Genomic DNA, 22,504 nt, shown 5'->3' with positions numbered 1-22,504 from the left:
TATTCTGCCTGCAGCCCTACCTAGTTACCCTTTTACTTGGGTTACAGTAGTATTTTGTCTGCCATACTAAAATAAAATCTTTACAGTGGAACATTAAAGAGCAGCGTTTCCTTATAGTGTGCCATTAGTGGTAAGCCAGTTCCAATTCTGCTCTACAAAACTACATAAATGATCTGTGACACACAGTTGGAATGTTTTTATTCTAAGCTCTAAGCTCCAGATACCAAGCAACTGTAATAGAAAACATACCCGTGACATATAGCTTTAGCTGTACATTAGGATCACTTTCCTTATAAATTGCTTTTTATTTTACTGTTATTTTATAGGCTTTCTTGGCTACACAAGTAGTTTATCATTTTTCTTTAAGGCGTTCTTTGCTTTTGTGGTAAGTTTAAAAGATCCATAGACTGCTTATCTTCCCTTTCTAAACTTGGCCTCATTGTTCTTGCTTTTTATTTAATTCTGTCTTATGCTGAATGTGCACTCCAGAATGCTTCCTTATTAATCCACAAATATCTTTCCTTTTTCTATCTCCACTTTTATTTTTCCTTAAATAGGACATTAAGTCTAATTCTTTTGAATTGACTAAACAAGAAGGCAAAACTAGTATCAGGTCACAAGGAACGCATAGTTGCCTAAATTTCTTATTTTTAAATATTCTCAAAAGCCATGGATTAAATAAGTATATGTGTGTTTCCTTTCTAGTCCAGAGAGAAGTAAGATGTGTGGGAGGATTAAAATAGTTGTCTATAACACTACAGTCAACAAGACATGAACTATAAAATTAATTTGGCACAGGTAGACCACAGAAACTTTGACCATGGAACTAAAACTTCTAAATATTTCTGCGCATGTTTGATTTACTCTTGGCAACCTATACATAGGTTCTTGAGGGACTTATTCTCTGAACTATTTTTTTGTTTTTTCAGTTTTTTGAGAGATTTTTGTTGTGTTGCCTCCACTACAAAGAAATAAATTTTTTTTTAACTTCTAAAGTGCAGTTCTTTCTTAGAGTTTTTAACTAGCTAATTTTTAGGGCAGTTAAAAAAATTAATTAATTCCAGCTAAATTTAAGCCATTTATGTAAGAAAAACCAGGATGGTTCAGCATGGCTAAAAATGTATAGACAAAGGAAAACAAAAACTTCTCTTGGGCAACATAAATAGATTTTAATATCTTAAAGATGTTATTATATGCAATTTAGAAAATCCTCCTTTTTTTTCCCTCTCTTTGTATAGATGTTTCATGGTGAGGCTCCACATGTTAAGCTTAATAAGATTAAGTATTTAGTAGTTTGCAAAAAGATATCTATCTAAATATACTTTTCATAAACTTGGTAAAAGTTTTTTTTTCTTTTTATAGCCACTTACCAAAATTGTATTTTACAAATAAAAAAAATGTGGGCATCTTCATAAAAAGTAAAAAAAGGAAAATAGCATTAGAGTAAGACAGCAAAGCCCATCCTGAAGAATTGTCAAAATAACCTAGTATGTTCAGAATTTATGCCAATATAATCAGGTCATTATTTTTGTGGCTAAAATATAGAATAAAATAGTTTTGCTCAGAAATAGAAATATGATCCCAAGAGCCAAAGCACTATATGATTGTAATTTTTTTTCAATTTGAAGATTCCTATAAAACAGTTTTACATTTAATCATTTTCATGGTGCTTTTGCATATTTGTTTCCTTTTTTCCCCTGTGCCTCTTATTTGTGTGACCTGAATCAATTCACTTAATGTCTCTGGGCCTCAGTTTTTCATCTGAAACATGAGGGGGTTTGGACTAGATGACCTAAGGCTCTTCTACCTCTAAATCTATTATCCTATAACCTCCAGATATATTTAAATTAATAAATACCAGTCCTTACAGTAAAAAGATATGTTGGTAATGCCCTTATCCTAATGATTATTATGTCCAGAGTACTTACTTATATTTATATAGGCAGAACCCAATGCATACAGATATGTGTTTGTGGATATTAAATAATTAATTGGTATTGATGAAAAATCGTTAAATTGGAAGTTGTACTAGTATGATTTAGTTTTCATAGTTAATGGTTTGAAACAGGTGAAATGTATTGGTAAGATATGCCCACTGTAGTTTTTACAGCATTAATTTCTGTCATGGCAGATATGCTCTAATTTGGTCCAGATTTCTAACTGGAACAGTCATATGGAAGTAATACTCTTATTCTGCATTTATAGTAATGTTAGAAACCATCTGTTCAGGCTTTTTCTTGTAAGCAAAATTTTAATTTGGTTTGCAATAGGACAATGAAAAAATGCATTTTTAAAAAAGATTTATTTCTTTATTTGACAAATCCATTTTGATATATTTAAACTTTTGGTTTTAAAATTAATGGTGAATGGGAAAATAAAGGATACTATTCCAGGGTTTTTTGAGGGGATCAATTTCTCTATGTTTTTATGTCAAAACTATATTTAAAATTATTTTAAAATCAATAACATAATAAAATTAACTTTTCTGAGCCAAAGCTATAAAATAATGCTGATAAAAACCATGATTATGTCTCCCTTTTCTCTTTGAACTTTTCTTATTGATTTTTGTTCTTTTTTGTGTGTCTGTGAACATTTATAAGGTTAAAAAGATTAATTTTACCATGTAATTGCCTCAAAATTCCAGTATGTGCCAGCCACATAACTGGGAATTTGGCCCTAGATCTTTTATATTAGCATTCTTTTCAAATTTACAAGTTAGTGTATAACTCATTATTATAAACAACATTTAAGTTAATAAAAGTAGGAAAAGAAATAGAAAATAGAAAAAAATTTTTGTAACCAGTTAACAAGTATTTATCTTCTTTCTATGTGCTCAACATTGGGTTTAGGAGCTATGGGAATACAGAAGTATAGAATTGATCCCTCCCTTAGAGCTTCAGTTCACAAGACTTATGCATATGAAACAATCACAGAATAGCAAAATCATATAATTAAGTAGTAATGTGTGCAGTGTAGTCTATAAGTGTTTTGGTAATTTAGAGCAGAGAACAATCATTCTATTGCTTTGTAGAATCAGTGGGAATTGGGCTGAAGTTGGAAATTTGTCTAGGATTTTCATAGATGAAGGAGAGAAGAAGGATATCTTAGGCAAGGTAATAAATAACTTGAGTTATTCCCAATTATCTTCTGTCTCCCTGATTTTTTCTTTTTATAACTTGATCAGGACCACTTTTCTCCATTCTGTTTGCTTCATTTTTATTTTCATCCTCCATAAAACTGTAGATTTCTCTTGCCTTGATTTTCTGTTCCTCACTTATTTCTGCTCTGAGTCAGTAAATACCAAAATTTTTTGATCATGCACCCTTTTCATTAAAATTTTTTGAGCATGCACTTCCAATATGCATATATTTATTTGTTAATAAACTATATTCCTATACTACTGTACTAGTAATTGTGCAAATTACAAAGCTTATTCAAAATAGACATTTTAGAAAAATGAAACAATATTTGATGATTCTATAGGGAACTACTGGAATTTGAGTAGGGGTGTCACCTCATCAGATCTGAGCTTTAGGAAAATCGTGTTGGTGGTTGTTTGGAGGATGAATTCAAGAAGAGAGAGATGAAGTAGACAAACCAGTTAGAAAACTTTTGCAGTAATTCAAGTGAAAGGTCATGAAGACCTGAACTATGGTGATAACTCTCAATAGAGAAAAAGACAGATGGAAGATATATAAAGGTAGATGTGAAAGATGTGGGAACTGATTGAATTTGTGGGATGAAGAGAATAAGGAAGTGGAGGATGACACTGAGGTTGTAAACCTGAATGAGTAGAAGTGTGATGGTACACTTGACAGTATAGGAAAGTTTAGGAGAAGGGTGAGTTTGGGGTAAAGGTAACACCCATCTGTGCCTGCTCATCTTGTGCAACTCACTCTGTGGCACCCAAAATAAAAAGGTAGGGAGCCTGGGTTTACTTACTGCTCATTGCCTCAAATGCAGAGCCTTTACCAAGAGCATCTGCCAAAGCCAGAAGTAATCTGGTAAGCAAGAGGTGAATATACTGGGGAAGTAGGGGTGGGAGATAGTGAATTTTCCTAATAGTACCTGCTTAGCTGTTTAAATGGGTGCCCAATCAACAGTGGCTAAGTTGTAAATGACAACCAATGACCCTCACCTGTTTTAAATGGTTAGAATTAAGACTGTATAGTTGTTTCCTTTTATTTTTTTCTCCTCTTCATAAATCAAATATTGTAGTATCAAAGCAACTTTCTTTCATATCATCCACCTTTCTCACTTTCTACTTGGTTCTATCAGATCTAAAGATGACTTTTCATTGGTTCATTTTATTCGTAAGAAAGTTAAGTGGGTTTTTCTTGATACTTGTTTTAGCAATGCATTAATCTTTGGTTGAATAGATAAATATCAGATAGAAATACTATTTATTTATTTATTTATTTGGCTTCTTGCAAAGCACAGGTCTCTTTTTTATATTCCCTTAGCCTGGATATCAGCCTACAAAGTAGTTATTCCCCCAAATCCAGACACTACAGTGGTTGTGTTGACACAATGAGTAACTATAGGTTAAAAACAGGGTGTCTACCATAAAAAAGTATAGTTGTAAAAAATTCTCATTAGACCCTTCTGGGAAAGAATTTCCTTCAGAGTTTCTTTTCATATTTCTTTTAAAAATATTTTCCTAACTAGGTTTATACATAGATCATTCAGAATTCAGATATGGTCCCTTTGGTTTTCTATTCTCCTATCTTAGGTTTTAATGTTTTTTAAGACAAAGAAAATGACCTATATTCATATCCACATCAACCTGGAGAGCAGAAGCAAAGAGTGTTCATTCTTCCTTTATCTTATGTCAAGCAACTATCTCCATATTCATTCACTATACATATCTGAAGTACCTGCTATCTGGCCAAGAAGGGATTGTGGGTAGGACATCCAGGAAGATACTTCATCACTCTCATTAAAGACTCTCTTATCTACAAGCTTTTGTTATTTCATCATTTAAGATTCAATCTATGTCTCTTCCAAGGCTACCTTTAATAATTCTTAATCATCTGTCTTAGAGCAAGCATTCTAACCTGGGGTTCATGAACCTGAATGGGAAAACAATTATATTTTTATTTTCACCAACCTCTAGCTGAAATTTATCATTTCCTTAAGTTAATTAAAATCATTATTCTGAGGGGTGGCCAGGTGGCTCAGCGAGTAAGAGCACCAGCTCCAGTGTCGGGATGACCTAGGAATCAAATCTGGGCTCAGATACTTAGCACCACACCCAGAAATAACTGGCCGTGTAACCTTGAGCAAGTTACTTAACCCTGATTGCTTTAAAAAAAAATCATTATTCTGAGAAAGAGTTAAGAGAATTTACCAGACGGTCAAAGAGGTCCGTGACACAAAAAAAGGTTAAGAAGTCTATTTAGAGGCAAAAGAGAGTTACAGAGTCCATGTGTCCAAGGTTATAATGCCCCTCTTCTGTTATACGGCTCTCCTAGCCTTATTAAACACTTCAGAACTCTGTAAGCTAGGCCTGAAGCTTGAATTTTCTCAGATGCAATGTAAGCATTTAAACTCTGCAAGTAGTAATAATAATTACGAAGCTTAGCTGACCGTACAGGTAGTTTCCCATATAGTCATTGATTGTGTAAGGCTTTATCAAATGTGGAGTGCCTCTGCTGGGGAGATGGCCATAGCCTAGTTTCATCAATTTTGGTTAGTTATGTGGAGAGAACATTAATTAACTGTAATGTCCTTAACTGTACAATTTAATTTAGAGGGAAATAAGACTAAACAGAATCTCCTTAAGGAGAGATTGACTTGCCACTGCTTTGGTCTCTTTCAAGTAATCTATTTCATCATAAAATTTTATAAGTACAATTTAGGTACTTACTTTTCTTTCACCTTACAAGTTATAGTGAAAATATGGTCCATCCCTTGTCCACTGACCCTCACTCATGTAAGGGAATTCTTCCAGGTAATGACTTAGTTGTATTTTGGGGGGAGGGTCCTTTTTTTTGGAGGGGTAAGGCAGGGCAATTGGGGTTAAGTGACTTGCCCAAGGTCACACAACTAGTAAGTGTTAAGTGTCTGAAGTCAAATTTGAACTCAGGTCCTCCTGACTCCAGGGCTGGTGCTCTATTCACATGCTCCTTCTAGCTGCCCCTGACTTAGTTCTATTTTGAAGACTTATAAAAATTCTCATTTTAATCTGACAAGAAAGTCATGCTAATAATGTTTGTTTTCTTTTAATTAGTGAAAAAGCTACTATTATGCCCCATTTTTCTCATTGTTTTAAAAAAACTGATTCAAAAACTGAATGGTAATGATGGTAGGTAGTATCTTGGATGTTGTGTGAGGCTCAAATGAACTAAATGTATCTAAAACGCTATATAGGTATACATGGTGATTATGAATAGGCCAGTTTAATAACTGGCTAACTTTTGGTTTCTTATTTTTCTTCCCTATCTTCACAGAGTTCAGATATCACAAAGGAACGTAAACCAAAGCTTTTTCACTTCTCCAAAGAGGTAAATTGTTAGCAGACTTTTCTGATTTAATTTTCATGTATTAACTATAAAAGTTTTGTTTTGAAATAAAAATAATAATTAAAAATAAAATAAAAATAAAAAAATAATTAAAAATATTTGTTTTGAAGGTATTTATGCTTATCAGTTATTTTTCATAGGAAATGCTAAATATAGTTTTGCCCACCAAAATTGTATTTTTAAGCACAGGATGGCCTGTCATAAAACAGGCACCTTTTGATGGTGTGGTTTTAAATGAGCCCTTGCATAGAAGATATTATCAAAGTGTTTGGTCTGTCCAGTGAATCTTTCTGTGGATACAGGCATTTTGCAGCTCAATGGATTTGTAAAGCTAACCAGTCTATTACATCAAAAATTCCTACTTTCAGTAAAACCCTGTCTGTAACAAAACTCAGCTTAACCAGTAGACCTTTGATTTCATATATACAATGGTGATTTCTGGTAGACATTCAAAACTTAAAAACTTGCTTCTTTCTGGAGTTTAGTATTGAAGGATAAATCTGGGATCCATAGGCCAATCCTTACTCTTTGGGCTTGAGCATGCTTCATGTGTCAGCCTTAAAAGACTGAGAATGCAAAAAGGGTGGACCTGAGTACCAGTAGACTATGCATGACCTGACCTTTGCCTGGACTGTGCTCTGCCCTCTGAAGAGCCCAGGTTTCTTATTTAACGAAGACAAGGACACAGTTTCCAGCTGTAGGGCTTCTTTACATCCCACCATTACTTATACCGTTCAGGGCAAACCTAAGCAAATGACTCCCTTTTATGGCATTTGGAAGCCCTATGACCTTCAGCATCTGGAGTCCTGCCTTCAGTTTTGAGGTGGAGAGGGGACTTTATAGGCTGTCTGAACCTGGCCTCTTACAGCTTGAATACCTTTATGAATCCACAAGTCCTTCTGCATGGGTATTCATCTCACTAGTGCAGATTGCAGCCTTTATGTAGTAAATAGAAATATAGTATGTTTAAAGAATAGTATTAGAGAACAAGGAGTTATGTTTTTTCATTCTTTAGTAATTTGTGTCCTAACAGTATAAGAAGCTAGATGTCATCATGCCCAAATGTACCTTTCTTTCACCCTACTTTAAAAACTATTTTTGAGGTAATTTTTCAGCAGTTTTCATATCCAACTATCTCTTCTGTTCTCATATATATTATGTACACTTGGTTTTTAGAAAAATGCTCTTTAGAATGGTTACTTCCCAAACAGGCTGAGAATTACTAAGCACAGTCACCTTAGAAAACATTATTAATAATAGTATGGCTTGAGGTTGAATTGAGTTGTTAAAAGAGGCAATGTAGTACCATGTGCTAGATTTGGATTCAGAGGAAGTCCCTGGATTTGAATCCCACTTTTGCCCTTTAGTACCTGAATGACCATGGACAAATCACTTAATTTCTCTGGGCCTCATTGTCTTCATGTAAAATAAAAGGTTTGGAAGAGAAGGCCTCTAAGGGTCCTTGAACTCTAATTCTATGAGTCTATGAATTCCGGAAAAGTTAACTGGGAATTAGGCAAAATTTTCCATATCATGGAATCCATGTTATGCCCCTTACCTGTGAGGGTACCCCAGGCTCTGTCTTGGGTCTTCTTTCCTTTGCTCTCTATGCTCTTCCTCTTGGTTTTCTCTTAAACTCACATAGGTTTCTTTAATATCTCTACATTGTTGGCTCCCATATCTAGAGTTCCAGCTCTGGTCTTTTTTTTTCTTTTTGGAGGGGGAAGGGCAGGGTAATTGGGGTTAAGTGACTTGCCCAAGGTCATGGCTAGTAAGTGTTACGTGTCTGAGGCTAGATTTGAACTCAGGTCCTCCTAACTCCAGGGCCAATGCTCTATTCACTGCACCACCTAGCTGCCTCTCTGTGGTCTTTTTCCTGAGCTCCAGTCCAGCACCACAAACTGCCTCTTGAACAAATGTTCCCTGTAGACATCTTAACCTGAGGGTTCCCAAATACAACTTATTATCTTTCTCTCTAAATCCACCACTCTGTTGAAATTCCCTATTCCTGTTGATGACAACACTATTTTTAAGTCACCCAGGTTCACAACCTCAGTGCCATCCTTGACTTCTCATTTTCCACCACCCAATAGATACATTCAGTTGCCAATTCTTACCTGTTCTATCGCCACACAACCTCTCTTCATCCAGTCCTTTCTCTCTTTTCCCACAACCATCACTTTAGGCTAGGCCCTCATCATCTGTCAACTAGATTATTGCAACAGGCTACCTAACTGATCTCCCTGACTCAGGTCATTCCCATCTCCAATCCATCCTTCATAGCTGCCAAACTAATTTCCCCAAAATATAGGTCTTACTCTCACTTGCCTTCTTGGTAAAATAATGGCTGCCTATTAGTGCAAGCAAGGATTCCTATGAAGTAGCTAGATGTATTTGAATTTGTGCTATTTGAAGTTATAATTATATAAAATATGGTCATTGGATCCAACCCAATAGAAATAATGTAGTGCAAATTTGAAGAATGCTTCATGCATTTTGTTATTCAGACTAATTGCAACCTGGCTATACCTCCGGAGTCAAACATAAATTCTTCTGTTTGTTACTTAAAGTCCTTCACACCCTGGCCCCAACCCACCTTTCCATCCTTATTGCCTGTTATTCTCCTCCATGCTCACTGCAGTTCAACCAAACTGGCCTCTTGACACAGTCCTTTGTTTCCCACATTTATGCCTTTGTGTTAATGTGAGAATGTACTCCTGCCTCACTTACATCTCTCAGAATCCCTTCAACTCTCAGTTCAAGCGCCACCTTCTATATGAAGGCTTTGCTTTATACATAATTATAATTATGATTATAGTTATAATTATACAGTGTGCTCTTCCCCAGCTACACTGTGTACTTAAGGACAGAGACTCTTTTCACTTTTGTCTTTGTATCCCCAGCACTTGGCACAGAGTATATGCTTAATAAATGCTTGTTGATTGACTATTCTAGTGGTTACATGTAGCTCATGGCAAGAGAAGGTTCCCAGAAAGCATTAGGGTGACAGGGGAAACCAGCCACATACTAAAACATTTTCTGTAGATTTTGAAATTGACCATAACTATTTAGAGTCAAGCTTGGAGGGGAGAATGTTTGTAAAGCAGCAGAGTCCCAAAATAATTGTGACATAAAAGGAGGAGGCATCATTAAGGCTTTTTAAATAAATATGAATACATCCATAACTGCCCCTCACATCATGTAAATAATTTTCCTTTGAATGATGTTGCTACTTTAATAAAGAATGCTGAGTTCAACCAGATTTCTTACATTGGAAAATATGAGTTGAATGTCAAATTTAGTGGTAGCTTTTTCAAAAGGAAACTAACAATTTCACTTTTTAAAAAAATTTTCAAAGTGCTTTTGCCATTTCAACTGTGGCACTTTCATTTCTCTGCCATACTTCAATATTGTGCATATACTGTGAGCTTCAAAGGTAATGTGTACGAATCTCAAATTATCTTAAGATAAATAAAAAGGCCTTTGACATTTTGAGGCTTTTCTGAGTTCCATCTTTTCCGCATGGTTCCCCGTGTTAGATTCTGGAGAGTTTCTAGGACAACTGTACAAAAACTCAGTGGAATCCTCATGGAGAATGTCACATGATAAAAAATATTTTCATATAATGTCTTTCCATTGCAATTCCTGGTATAAAGTTGCTGATGAACTCAGCTTTGTAAAGCTGAGGAGCACCATGACCCGGAGTCTGCAGACTCTTTGACCTCCTGTCCATATCTTACCCAACTTATGGTTCTTGTCTTGTCCAGTTTTGTGGTTCTATTTTGGTTCTGTTTTTGTCTTTTAGACCTTCAAAGAGATGAATGCAGATTGTGACCAACACAGTGATTGCTTTAAGTTTTCTCATTTATTTCAGCGTTGTTTGGGTACCTCACTTTTTCTGGTAAGTATTTACTTGTACATGAGTAAGAGATAAATGCAACTTTTTTTCTTGCATTATTACTTAGTGAGTTCTGTTTTATACTTGTAGTTTATATCCATCCCTTATTAGTGGATTTAACTCTTTCAGAAAGCCACTGGGATAAAATTGAGTCATCCTAAGGGTATGAAAGAATTGATTCATACTCTTTTGAAAGTGAGGAATCAGAAACAGTGTGATTTGTCATTTCACAGGAAATTTTTGTTTAAAAACTTAATTGCAGGTCTATGTGTGTATTTCAGCGTCTGCATAAATATAGTTGGCAAATTAATTAACTTATTAATTATTAATGCCAGAAAAAAAAATCATTTCCTTCCAGGTAGGTGGGAACAACAAGCCAAGCAGGATTTCTTACTGAAAACTCATTGAGTGGTCGGAGTCAAGATGGTGGAGTAGAAGCAAGTCCTCAACACAGCTCCGGTTTCCACCTTCCCCGATTCATGTAAAAGGAGACTCTGAAAAAACTTTGGAGCTACAGAACCCACAAAATGACACAGAGAAGCTAACCTCCCGCTGAGGACAGCCCAGCAGGCCAGCAGGAATCAGCCAGTGCAGTGGTGTGGGAGCGAAGCCCAGGCCCATGAGCTGGAGGTTTTAGTCCCAGGGTGGGCCTGACCAGCCGCCTGCTGGAGGGACTCAAAATCACCAGCAACTGTGGCCGTTTACAGATTTATCAACACATAGATGCGAAAGACAAAGTGAGAGGTCAGTGCAGTCTGGACTTTAGGACTCAGTAGTTGGGAGTGCATCGGATTTTGCCCACAGGGCGAGGAGCCTGGTGCCATGTGGCAGCTTCAGCTCCTGGCCTGCAGACTGTAGGGGGACCAAGTGACCAGTCTGAGGGGTAATCGCTCTTGCTTTAACCTTCTTGGATCTGGATTACGGTCTAGGGTGGAGGTCCTGGGGTGTGTGTCCAGCTTGCCAGAGCATGTGGAGGCTTCAGCAAGGGCACCCAACTAATAGCTCTAGCCCCTGATAAAACGCCAGCATTTGGGACGAAAGCTCCCCTGTCTGGTGGCAGAGTCCCACTGTGGCAAAAAGCCCACGGGTCAAGTGACTGAGGGGCGACATGACCAGGCAAAGGAAACAAAGCACACAGAAGACTCCAATATCAGACTCCTATTTTGGGGACAAAAAGGAGCAAAGCATGGAACATGAGGAAGACAGTGAAGTCAGAACTCCTACACCAAAAGCTTCAAAGGAAAATACAAGCTGGTTACAGGCCATAGAGGACCTTAAGAAGCAGATAAGAGAAGTGGAGGAAAAATTGGGAAGAGAAATGAGAACGACGCAAGAAAATTATGAATTGAGAGTCAACAGTCTGAATGAGGAAAACAATACCTTAAAAAATAGACTAACTCAAATGGTAAAAGAGGCTCTAAAAGGCAATGAAGAGAAGAATGCCTTAAAAAGCCAAATTTGCCAGATGGAAATCTCAAAAGCTCAATGAGGAGAATCACTGCTTCAGAATTAGACTGGAGCAAATGGAAGCTAATGACTTTATGAGAAACCAAGATGCTGTTAAGCAGATCCAAACAAATGAAAGAATAGAAGGCAATGTGAAATATCTCATGGGAAAAACCACTGACCTGGAAAATAGATCCAGGAGAGATCATTTTAAAATTATTGGACTACCTGAAAGCCATGATCAAAGTAAGAACCTAGAAATCATCCTCCAAGAAATCCTCAAGGAAAACTGCCCTGATGTTTTAGAACCAAAGGGCAAAATAGAGGTTGAAAGAATCCACTGATCACCTCCTGAAAAAGATCCCCAAAAGAAAACTCCTAGGAATATTATAGCCAGGTTCCAAAATTCTCAGATCAAGGAGAGAATATTACAAGCAGCCAGGAAGAAACAATTTGAATATTGTGGAAACACAATCAGGATAACACAGCATCTGGCAGCTTCTACACTGAGGGATCGAAGGGCTTGGAATGTGATATTACAGAGGTCAAAGGAGTTGGGATTAAAACCAAGAATCACCTACCCAGCAAAACTGAGTATCACGTTTCAGGGGGAAATATGGTCATTCAGTGGAATAGAGGACTTTCAAGCATTCTTGCTGAAAAAACCAGAGTTGAACAGAAAATTTGACATTCAGATACAAGAAGTAAGAGAAGCATGAGAAGGTAAACAGGGAAAAGAAATCATAAGAAACTTATCAAAGTTGAACTATTAACATTCCTACATGGAAAAACAATAATTATAACTGATGAGACTTTTCTCAATATGAAAATAGTTGAAGGGAATAGAAAAAATATATATATATACATGTCTATGTATGAGGGTATATGGGCATATGAATACATATGTGAATGTGTGTATATATGTTTACAGGCATACATAGATAGAGGGCACAGGATGAATTTAATAGGAAGGGATGATACTTAAAAGGTGAAATTAAGAGGTGAGAGAGGAATATAATGAGAGGAGATGGGGTAAGCTATCTCATATAGATGCGGCAAGGGAAAATGACTACAATGGAGGGGAAGAATAGAAAGGCAAAAGGGAATGGGTCAACCTTATTCTCATTGCATTTGGCTTGGGGAGGGAATGAAATACACACTAAATAGTGTATCTTACGCAACAGGAGAGTAGGGGGGAAGGGGATAAGAGAGGGGATGATGGAAGGGAGGGCAAACTGGGGGGGTGGGAAGTTGGAAGCACCCACTTTTGAAAAGGACAGGATCAAAGTAAAGAATAGAACAAGTGGGAGATCGGATAGGAGGGAGGGAAATATAGTCAGTCTTTTACAATATATCTACTATGTTAATATTTTGCATTAGCTACACATGTACAACCTATACTGAACTCCTTATCTTTCCAGTAAGGTTGGGTGACAACGGAGGAAGGGAATGAATCTAGAATTCAAAGTTTTAAAATCAAATGTTAAAAAAATTATAAATAGTTATTATTATTATTAACACTATTTTACATGTAATTGAGAAATAAGATATACAGGTACTGGGGCATAGAGATCCACCATGCCCTACTGGTAAAATCTAAAGGGGTATGTGAGAAAATATGGGAGAGAGCAGACTGGAGGAGGGGATATCCTGTGGGACTTCTATTTTGGGGCGGTGAGTAGGGGAAAACCGGGGAGAAAATTTGTAACTCAAAATCTGACGGAAATGAATGATGCAAATCAGAAGTTAAAGCATTTGAAAAAGGGAAAAAAAAGAAAACTCATTGAGGGCAGGGATTTTTTTGACTCTTTTTGTATCCTCAGTGCTTATTACAGTGCCTGACACACAGTATATCCTTAATAAATGTTGATTGATGGATTGCTCATAGTTATAATTGTAATAATAATAATAATAGTTCACATTTATATAGCATATTATAGTTATAAACACATATGTACTACCTCCTTTCACCTTCATAAAAACCTTATGAGGTATGTAGTGTAAACTTATTCCCATTTTAAAGATGAGGAAAATGAAGCTGAGAGAGATTAAATGACTTTCCCATGGCCACTGAGGTGGTAGATTATGAGGCCAGACCTATAATTCAGGATTCTCTGGACTCTGAATCCAATGCCTTTTCCATTGTAGTTTAGTTATATTAGGCGTGAGAGAGAAGGAAGAGGATTAAAGAAGAAAACTATATGCCCTAGGGTCCAAAATGCCCTTCACTCAAGGTTCCATTCTGAAGCAAATTCTTAGCTGTTCCTGGCTTATTTAGGATATGCCTAAACTTTGTAGGTTTTGGAAAATTATTATAAGTCATGTGGTCTAAAAGATTTTAATGCTTGTAAGTGATGTTTCCCCTGCAGAGATTTACCTATCATATATCTTTTCCTTCCTAGATCTTCCTAAACCTCAGTTCCTTGTCCACAGTTGCAAGTTTTTTTAAAAATAATCAAATTTACTCAGTTGGAGAAATGAAAATTTCAAGGAAAATTACATCCTAAAGAGTTTTTTGGGATGCATGGTTTTATTTTGGTTTTGCACACACAAACTAATTCCTTCCCTAAAGTCAGTCATGTTGGATATGTTGATATGCAACTCAAAACAGATCTACTTTGGCATTTAATCACAGTACAAGAAAGAACTTTCATATCACCTTTCTGCCAAATTGACTACAGATAGCAATTTCATGTAATACGGAGTGTGCTTGAAGCAAAGAGCTTGTTCAGAATTTTGGTCCAAAGTTAAAACTTTCCAAAGGGCAAAAGTCAGGAACTGAGTACCACTCTTATAAACTTTTTTCCTGTCTGGCAACCTGCCCTGACTATGACACTGTCTTAACTAAGGTCATATATACTTTGCAGAGGTCACCTTGTGATATTAGTAGAGATTTGTCTGGATCCATATAAGCTTGGTTACATATTGGTTACATGTGTTCTGATTCAAGTAAGAACACAAAGCTAACCAACTAGCCCTGACAGCAAATTTGGATCCTGGGAGGATAGAAGGTAGAATTGTAACAATTTGAGTTTAAATTAGAATTGATTCCTTAGACTTCTGGCCTTATCTCAGTATATGTAAGGCAGTGTCTTCTATCCAAGTATTCAAAAGCTAATATCAGGTCTGATTCAAATTGGGTTACCTTTACCTATTAGCCCTAGGTTTTTATCTTGGTTTAATCTTGGTGTTTATCATAGAATATGTAATGAGAATTTGGCATTATCTGGTAAGAAGGAGAAATCATGTTTCTCTGATAAACAAAATGTGTGGGATACAGAGACCCTAGCCCAAATTGACTACTCGGAGAACTCTCAAAGTGAAGGTAGAAAGATTTATTAGAATCTCGTGAGAAGCAGGCGGTCCAGTCTCTGGGACAGCACCCAGAGAGAGGTGACCAAGGTACAGAAGCCAAAGCTGGGTTAAATAAGCAAGGGTTACACGCCCCTCCCAAACATTAACCTAATTATTACTAATGAGGCTGTAATCTTGTTAGATAACATACATAATACATGAGGTCCACCACGCAAGCGCAGTAACAACCTCAGAATACTGTACCTCCAGTCTAACCTAGATACATCCTTATCTGGGCATGGGTGCCCAAAGGCCACTGCCTGTTCCCTGACTGGTCAGATCCACCTGCTGCTGTCAGCTCCTTCCATTCTACATTGTTTCATTTTTAGTATTATCTAGGAGTTCTCTGGGAACTCAACTTCCTCCCAAGGCTACTGCCTGTTACTTTTTATCAGTAGTCTTGTTCAGCAATTCTTGCAGTTCTGTAGAAACTTAACCCTTTGTTACCTTTCAGACTACCATTCCTTTCCCCAAACTCCCCAAACTAGAAACACCTCTAATTTGGTCTCAATAGTTAATCCAATCAATTATATTAATACTCAATAGCTCTTACATTATCTTGAAATATACGACTTACACATATATGGGGAAACAATACTGAACTTAGTTACAAAATACAAGGAAGTAATAAGAATGTATATATGATATTCAGAATAGGGAAACTTCACTGTAAGTCATTCCACACAAAACTACTGCCTGAATATGCACAATAATTATTCTTTTTAAACTCCATGAGGTTGATTAGCAACAGGTGTTAATACCTGCATTGTAGTTTATAAAATGGAAATAGTTTAGTCCTCCATATTTTCCTATTAAAGAAGTGATAATACCACTGTATTCTGCCCTGATCAGGCCTCATCTTTTTAGTTCTGGTCACTACATTTTATAAAGAACACTGATAATCTGGAAGGTGTCCAGAGAACTGCATGGTAAAAGGCCTCAATCGTTGTGATCTTAGAAGATTGATGAAAGAATGGAGGCAATTTACAGAAATAGAAGACGTACAATGACATGATTATTCATCTTCAAGTATTTGATTAGATTTATTCCACTTGTTCCAGAGAGTAGAATTAACATCAGGCTTATTTTAAGGAAAAACTTTATAACAAGTAGACAGCTATCCAAAAGTGGAATGAGCTGCCTTCAGAAGTCATTTTCTTACAGTCTGAAGAGACTTAAGAGGTCATCTAATTTAACTCATCCTTCAACAAGATTCCCTTCTACAACAAACCTGACAACTGTGTCTTCCCATTTTTGCTTGGAGACCTCTAGTAAGGGACAATCCTCTACCTCCTGAAGCAGCCTATTCCAGTTTTGGATGAGTGTAGTGAGTTGGAGTCAGATCAGGCCAAGTTAAGTAAATAAGCATTTATTAAGCATTAGGTTCCGTGCTAAGTCATATTGAGTTCAGATATGGGTTTTGAGTTCTCTTCCAACTCAGACTCTATAATTCACAAATATCAAGCATTTGGGAATAGAATCTAAATTTGTTCTCTTCTGGTCTGTTGTTTGGTTTACTAGGCAATGCTATCTTCACACAGTCTAGGAAGCATTTTTAGATAACTAATTTCCAAAGGGAATTAATTCAGTTCTATAAACATTTATTAAATGTGTACCATGATAAAAGTCCCTGCCCTCAAGGAGCTTACAAGCATATAAAATCATGAAACTTCTATTTTGGCCTTGATAAATATTTATGTTGTCCCTCACAAATATCTCTTTCCATTCAAAATGTTAACATCCTAATTTAGACCATCATCACTTCACACCTAGACAATTCTAATAGCCTCCTAACTGGTCTTCCTGCCCTTAGATCCAGTTCTTCCCAAAAGATAGCTCTCGTCATGCTGAAAAACCTTCAGTAGCTTACAATTGCTTGCTAAAGGAAATAAATGTAATAAATGTCTCTGCCACATAAGCCTGGCACTCAAGACTTATCAACAAACACCACCCTATTTTTAAAAATCTTATTTCTATTTGCTTCCTTTCATGTACTCAGAATTCCAGCCATACTGAACTCCTTAGTTCTCTCTACATAATTATTCACTTTCCTGCTTGATAGTGAGATAATATTTGTAAAGTGTTTAGCACAGTGCCTGACATACAGTGAAGCTATATGAATGTTGTTTCTCTCCCCTTACTCCCTTCCAACCTTTGTGTCTTTGTTTTCATTTTCCCCACCCCCATGGAATTTTCTTCTTCTCTTTTCTCTACTATTTGTCTGTTAAAACTTTCTTTAAGGTCCAACTTAAATGCTACTTTCCACATGTTTTCCATAATCTTCCTACCCCCCCTAACCCCATCCCTATTAGAAATAATATTTCTTTTCTAAAAATTCTAATTGCACTTTACTTTTTTTCTTATTTCTTATATAGTTTTCTCCCTTTATTATCATTATTTGTATAAATGCTATCTCTTCTACTGGATTTTGAGCTCCTTGAGAATAGGAGTTGCATATTATTCAACCATGTATTCCCACAGGGCCAGACAGATAGAGGGCACTCAGTAATGTTTGTTGAATATACCTTTTTACCTTTATTGGTTTTCTCAAACAGGAATAGAGTATAGTTCCAACTTGAGTCAAAATTTATCTTTTCCTACAGTTCTATGTGTACTACCTTCACTTTGTAGATCTCATCATTGGAAAATAGCCACATGTACTATATAGAATTTGTCATCCCCTCCTGGCTGCTCCCTTATGTCACTAGGTAATTATTTTTCCACTTGCCAAATTTTCTCCTTTGAGTAACAATAATTACGCCACTTGGTGCCATTCGAGATAACAAGTCAGGTAAATATAAGCAAAGTAGCATTTGAAGTGCTCTATAAAATCCTGGAAAAAAATTCTGTATTCTTATTTCTTTTCTTAACTTTAGAAGTTGTGTATATGTTTGTTTATGTTCGAGTAACCGACACATGATGGTGCTTCCTTGTTCCCCAAGGTAAAGATAAACCCAATATTTTGAGTTGTTTTAGAAAGTCTTGCAAACACCAGTTCATGGAGAAGAAAATACTGTGCCATTCTTGACATCTTGGCAATTTATAAAGCACCCTTGTTTGTTATTTGCAGAAAAAGTGGAGTCCGAAATACTATAGGCTTATAGCAAATACTTGCTGCGTGATGCTCTTGTCATGGCTGTGAAGTTATGCAAACGGTTTGCTGTGCTTTTGACAGTCCCTCTAATCCATTTCCCTGTAAGTACTGTTAAAGGTCTTGTTTCTTGTTGTAGTCATTTCCCTAATATGGCAACACTAATTCTTTGCAGACTAGAACATTTAAATCAGATCTAGTATTGTGTATCTTATTCATTTGTCAAGTGATTGATCAAAGACCTCATACTGCATATGACTTCATGAAAGGACAAAAATAACAGTGAATCACTACGCTAATTTTGCTTTTGTAGATTAAGTTTAGATTTAAGCTATCCCACAGCATTGTTTCCAATTTGGAGAATGTAATACTTCTAAAGTTTTGGGGGAAGAGTTAGATTTTTCCCTGCTATTCTGTATTGTGTTTTCAAAAGAATATATACAAAAAGATGAAAATTGAAGTCAGCAAAAGTAAGTGCTTACTGATTTATTGTAATTGTGTTTTCACAGAGGAAGTTTAGTTTAATCTTAGTCAAAATAAAGCATTGGCTTTGCAGTTGTTAAGGTTTGAAGGCAGAACGAATAAAAAATAAAGTATTATTGTACATGAGAATTTTGATAATGACTGTCTCTGGGAAAAAAGTATTCAAATATTGTTATATGTGTCTTATCTATTCATTTAGATTGTAAATTCCTCAAGGGCTTTTGTCTTCTTATTGATTTGCTTCTTATACAGTGCCTGGTATAATTAGTAACTCCATTTGAAAGAACAAAGGCTGCCACAACTAGAGTAAAGAGAGTAGTTGTAAGCAATATAAAATATGTCCTTCATTGAAATTCTTTCATATTTTAGAACCTTTATTCTTTTGCCTATAGATTTTAAGGACTAATTGATAGCGATGATTATGTTTTGTTCAGTCATTTTTCAGTTATGTCTGACTCTCTGTGACCCTTTTTGGGATTTTCTTGGCAAAGATACTGGAGTGGTTTGCCATTTCCTTCTCCAGCTCATTTTACAGATGAGGAAACGGAGGCAAATAGGGTTAAATGACTTGGTTAGGTGTGTAAGGCCAGATTTGAATTCAGGAAGATGGGTTTTTCTGACTCCAGGCCCAGCACTCTATCCACTATATAACCTAGCTGCCCCTCCACTATTACCTTGTAGTCAGTAATCTCTTGTCTCAACTAGACTGGTCCTCAGATAATAGGCATGCTCTCGATCTCTGGACTCAAACTTGTAGCTTTTCCAGCCTAGGACCTCTAATAGCTGTGCTTTGCTATTCCATCAAAAATGGACCTCAATGGGGCGGCCAGGTAGCACAGCGAGTAAGAGCACCGGCTCCTGTGTTGGGATGACCTGGGGATCAAATCCAGGCTCAGATACTTAGCACCACATCCAGAAATAACTGGCTGTGTAACCTTGAGCAAGTTACTTAACCCCGATTGCTTTAAAAAAAATGGACCTCCATGTCAGACAGATTAGTGGTGGTAATCAAAGAAGTTAAGGAAAATATGAATGTGAAAGTTTTCACATTTTTCATAATTTTTTTTACCCAGTAAGGTACATTGTAAATTTAGTACAACAAATATTTATTAACATTTACCATGTGTGGTGCCTAAGCCCAGAGCAGAGACATAAAGAGATGAATAAGATTCTGTTTCTGCTCACAAAGACCTTACCACTAGTAGGAGAGATAAGTACATAAATAATTATTATGCATAATAGAACATAAGTGCACTAGACTAAATGCAAGGTCCTAAGAAGGGAAGATAATATTTGAAAATAAAATTTAAATCTCATGAGTGATTTTTTAAAAATTTATTTTTAGTTTTCAATATTCATTTACACAAGATTTTGAGTTACAAATTTTCTCCCCATCTTTTCTCTGCCCCCACCCCAAGATAGTGAGCCTACTGAATACCCCTTACCCGAATCTGTTCTCTCTCATATCCTCCTTCATACCCCCTCTAATTTCTAGTAAGGCAAGGTGGATTTATATAACCCAGTGCCTGTATATCTTATTTCCCAGTTGCATATAAAAACGATTTTTTAACATTTGTTTTTAAAACTTTGATTTCCAGATTTTTTCCTTTCTTCCCTCCTCACCCACCCCCACTGGGAAGATAAGCAATTCAATATAGGTTGTACATTATAGTTACTCAAAACATTTCCATGGTAGTTATATTGTGAAAAACTAATTATATTTCCCTCCATCCTATCCTGCCCCTTACTTATTCTGTTTTCTGTTTTGACCCTGTCCTTTTGCAAAAGTATGTGCTTCTAACTACCCTCTACCCCAATCTGCCCTCCCTTATATCATCCCTCCTCTCATCCCCTTCCCCTCTGCTTTCTTGTGGGGTAAGATAACCAAATGAGTGTGTGTTATTCCCTCCTTAAGCCAAATTCAATGAAAGTAAGGTTGACCCATTCCCTTTCACCTTCCTGCTCTTGCCCTCCATTGTAACAGTTTTTTTCTTGCCTCTTTTATATGAGATAATTTACTCCAGTCTATCTCCCTTTCCCCATCTCTCATTATATTCCTCTCTCACCTCTTAATTTTATTTTTTAGATATCATCCCTTCTTATTCAACTGATCCTGTGCCCTCTGTGTATACATGTACACACATATACATATACTCACATATGTATTTATACACACAGGCACCCTCCTATACATATATATATATATATATGTATGTATACATATATACACACACACATATATATACACACACATATATGTTCCCTTCAACTATCATCACACTGAGAAAAGTCTCATGAGTTACAATGATTATTTTTCCATGTAGGAATGTAAATAGTTCAACTTTAATAAGTTCCTTATGATTTCTTTTTCCTGTTTACCTTCTCGTGCTTCTCTTGCTTCTTGTATTTGAAAGTCAGATTTTCTGTACAGCTCGGGTTTTTTCATCAAGAATACTTAAAAGTCCTCTATTTCATTCAATGACCATATTTTCCCCTGATGGGGAAAGGTGGGTGGGTGATTCTTGATTTTAATCCTAGCTCTTACTTTGACCTCCAGAATATCATATTCCAAGTCCTTAGATCCCTTAATGTAGAAGCTGCTAAGTTTTGTGTTATCCTGATTGTGTTTCCACAATACTCAAATTGTTTCTTCCTGACAGCTTTAATATTTTCTCCTTGACCTGGGAACTCTGGAATTTGGCTATGATATTTTTAGGAGTCTTCTTTTGGGGATCTTGTTCAAGAGGCAATAAGTGAATTCTTTCAATTTCTATTTTGCCTTCTGGTTCTAGAATATCAGGGCAATTTTTCCTTGATAATTTCTTGAAGGATGATTTCTAGGCTATTTTTTTGATCATGGCTTTCAGGTAGTCCAAAAATTTTTAAATGATCTCTCCTGGATCTATTTTCCAGGTCAGTAGTTTTTCCAATGAGATATTAAACGTTGCCTTCTATTTTTTCATTTGTTTTATAGTATCTTGATTTCTCATAAAGTCATTAGTTTCCTTTTGCTCCAATCTAATTTTGAAGGAATTATTCTCTTCAGTGACTTTTTGAAATTCCTTTTCCATCTGGCAAATTCACCTTTTTAAGGCATTCTTCTCCTCATTGGCTTTTTGGGCCTCTTTTGCCATTTGAGTTAGTCTATTTTTTTAAGGTGTTATTTTCTTCAGTCAGGTTGTTGAGTCACTTTTCGTGATTTTCTTGTATCATTCTTATTTTTCTTCCCACTTTTTCCTCCACTTCTCTTACTTGATTTTCAAAATCCTTCTTGAGCTCCTCCATGGCCTGTAACCACTTCATATTTTTCTTGGAAGCTTTTGATGCAGGAGTTTTGACTTCATGGACTTCTTCTGATTCCATGTTTTGATCCTTTTGTCCCCAAAAAAGGATTTTATGGTCTGGTTTCACTTCCTCCGCTTGCTCATCTTGCCAGCCAATTACTTGACTTTTGAGCTCTTTGCCATGGTAGAATTCTGCTTCCAAAGTGTAGAGAGCTGTGTTCCAAATCACTGGGGTGTTTGCAAATGTTGTCAGAGCTATGAGGAGGGCTCCCTCTCTATAGACACCCCAGCTCTGGCACACTGGCCACACACCCCAGGACCACCACCCAAGACCAAGATCCAGATCCACGCAGGTCAAAACAAGAGCTATTACCTTCTAAATGGTCACTTGGTCCCCCTACAATCTGCAGGTCAGGAGCCACAC

At 36.4% G+C, this 22,504-nt stretch overlaps 1 protein-coding gene across 8 annotated transcripts in view; it reads left to right on the top strand.

The window, feature by feature from the left end:
• The window catches only part of SLC38A6 (solute carrier family 38 member 6), a 103,218-nt gene that overhangs the window by 59,785 nt on the left and 20,929 nt on the right, over window positions 1-22,504 (top strand). For 6 of the 8 annotated variants that reach the window (XR_011169031.1, XR_011169032.1, XR_011169036.1 and 3 more), the window contains 3 exons: window positions 6,453-6,506; window positions 10,330-10,425; window positions 18,293-18,417. Coding sequence is in view for 1 of the 8 variants with exons in the window: in XM_069092044.1 (XP_068948145.1) it covers window positions 6,453-6,506; window positions 10,330-10,345 (70 nt within the window). In the remaining 7 variants the exon portion in view is untranslated. The remainder of the gene's footprint in view (window positions 1-6,452; window positions 6,507-10,329; window positions 10,426-18,292; window positions 18,418-22,504) is intronic. The other 2 variants (XR_011169037.1, XM_069092044.1) reach the window with 2 other exon arrangements.

Source organism: Petaurus breviceps, unplaced genomic scaffold (assembly GCF_028583685.1).
Source record: "Petaurus breviceps papuanus isolate PSGF00001 unplaced genomic scaffold, PetGlider_PUasm1.0 189, whole genome shotgun sequence".
Lineage (NCBI taxonomy): Eukaryota > Metazoa > Chordata > Mammalia > Diprotodontia > Petauridae > Petaurus > Petaurus breviceps.
The sequence above is the reverse complement of the archived record's forward strand: the minus strand, read 5'-3'. Positions and strand labels throughout refer to the sequence as shown.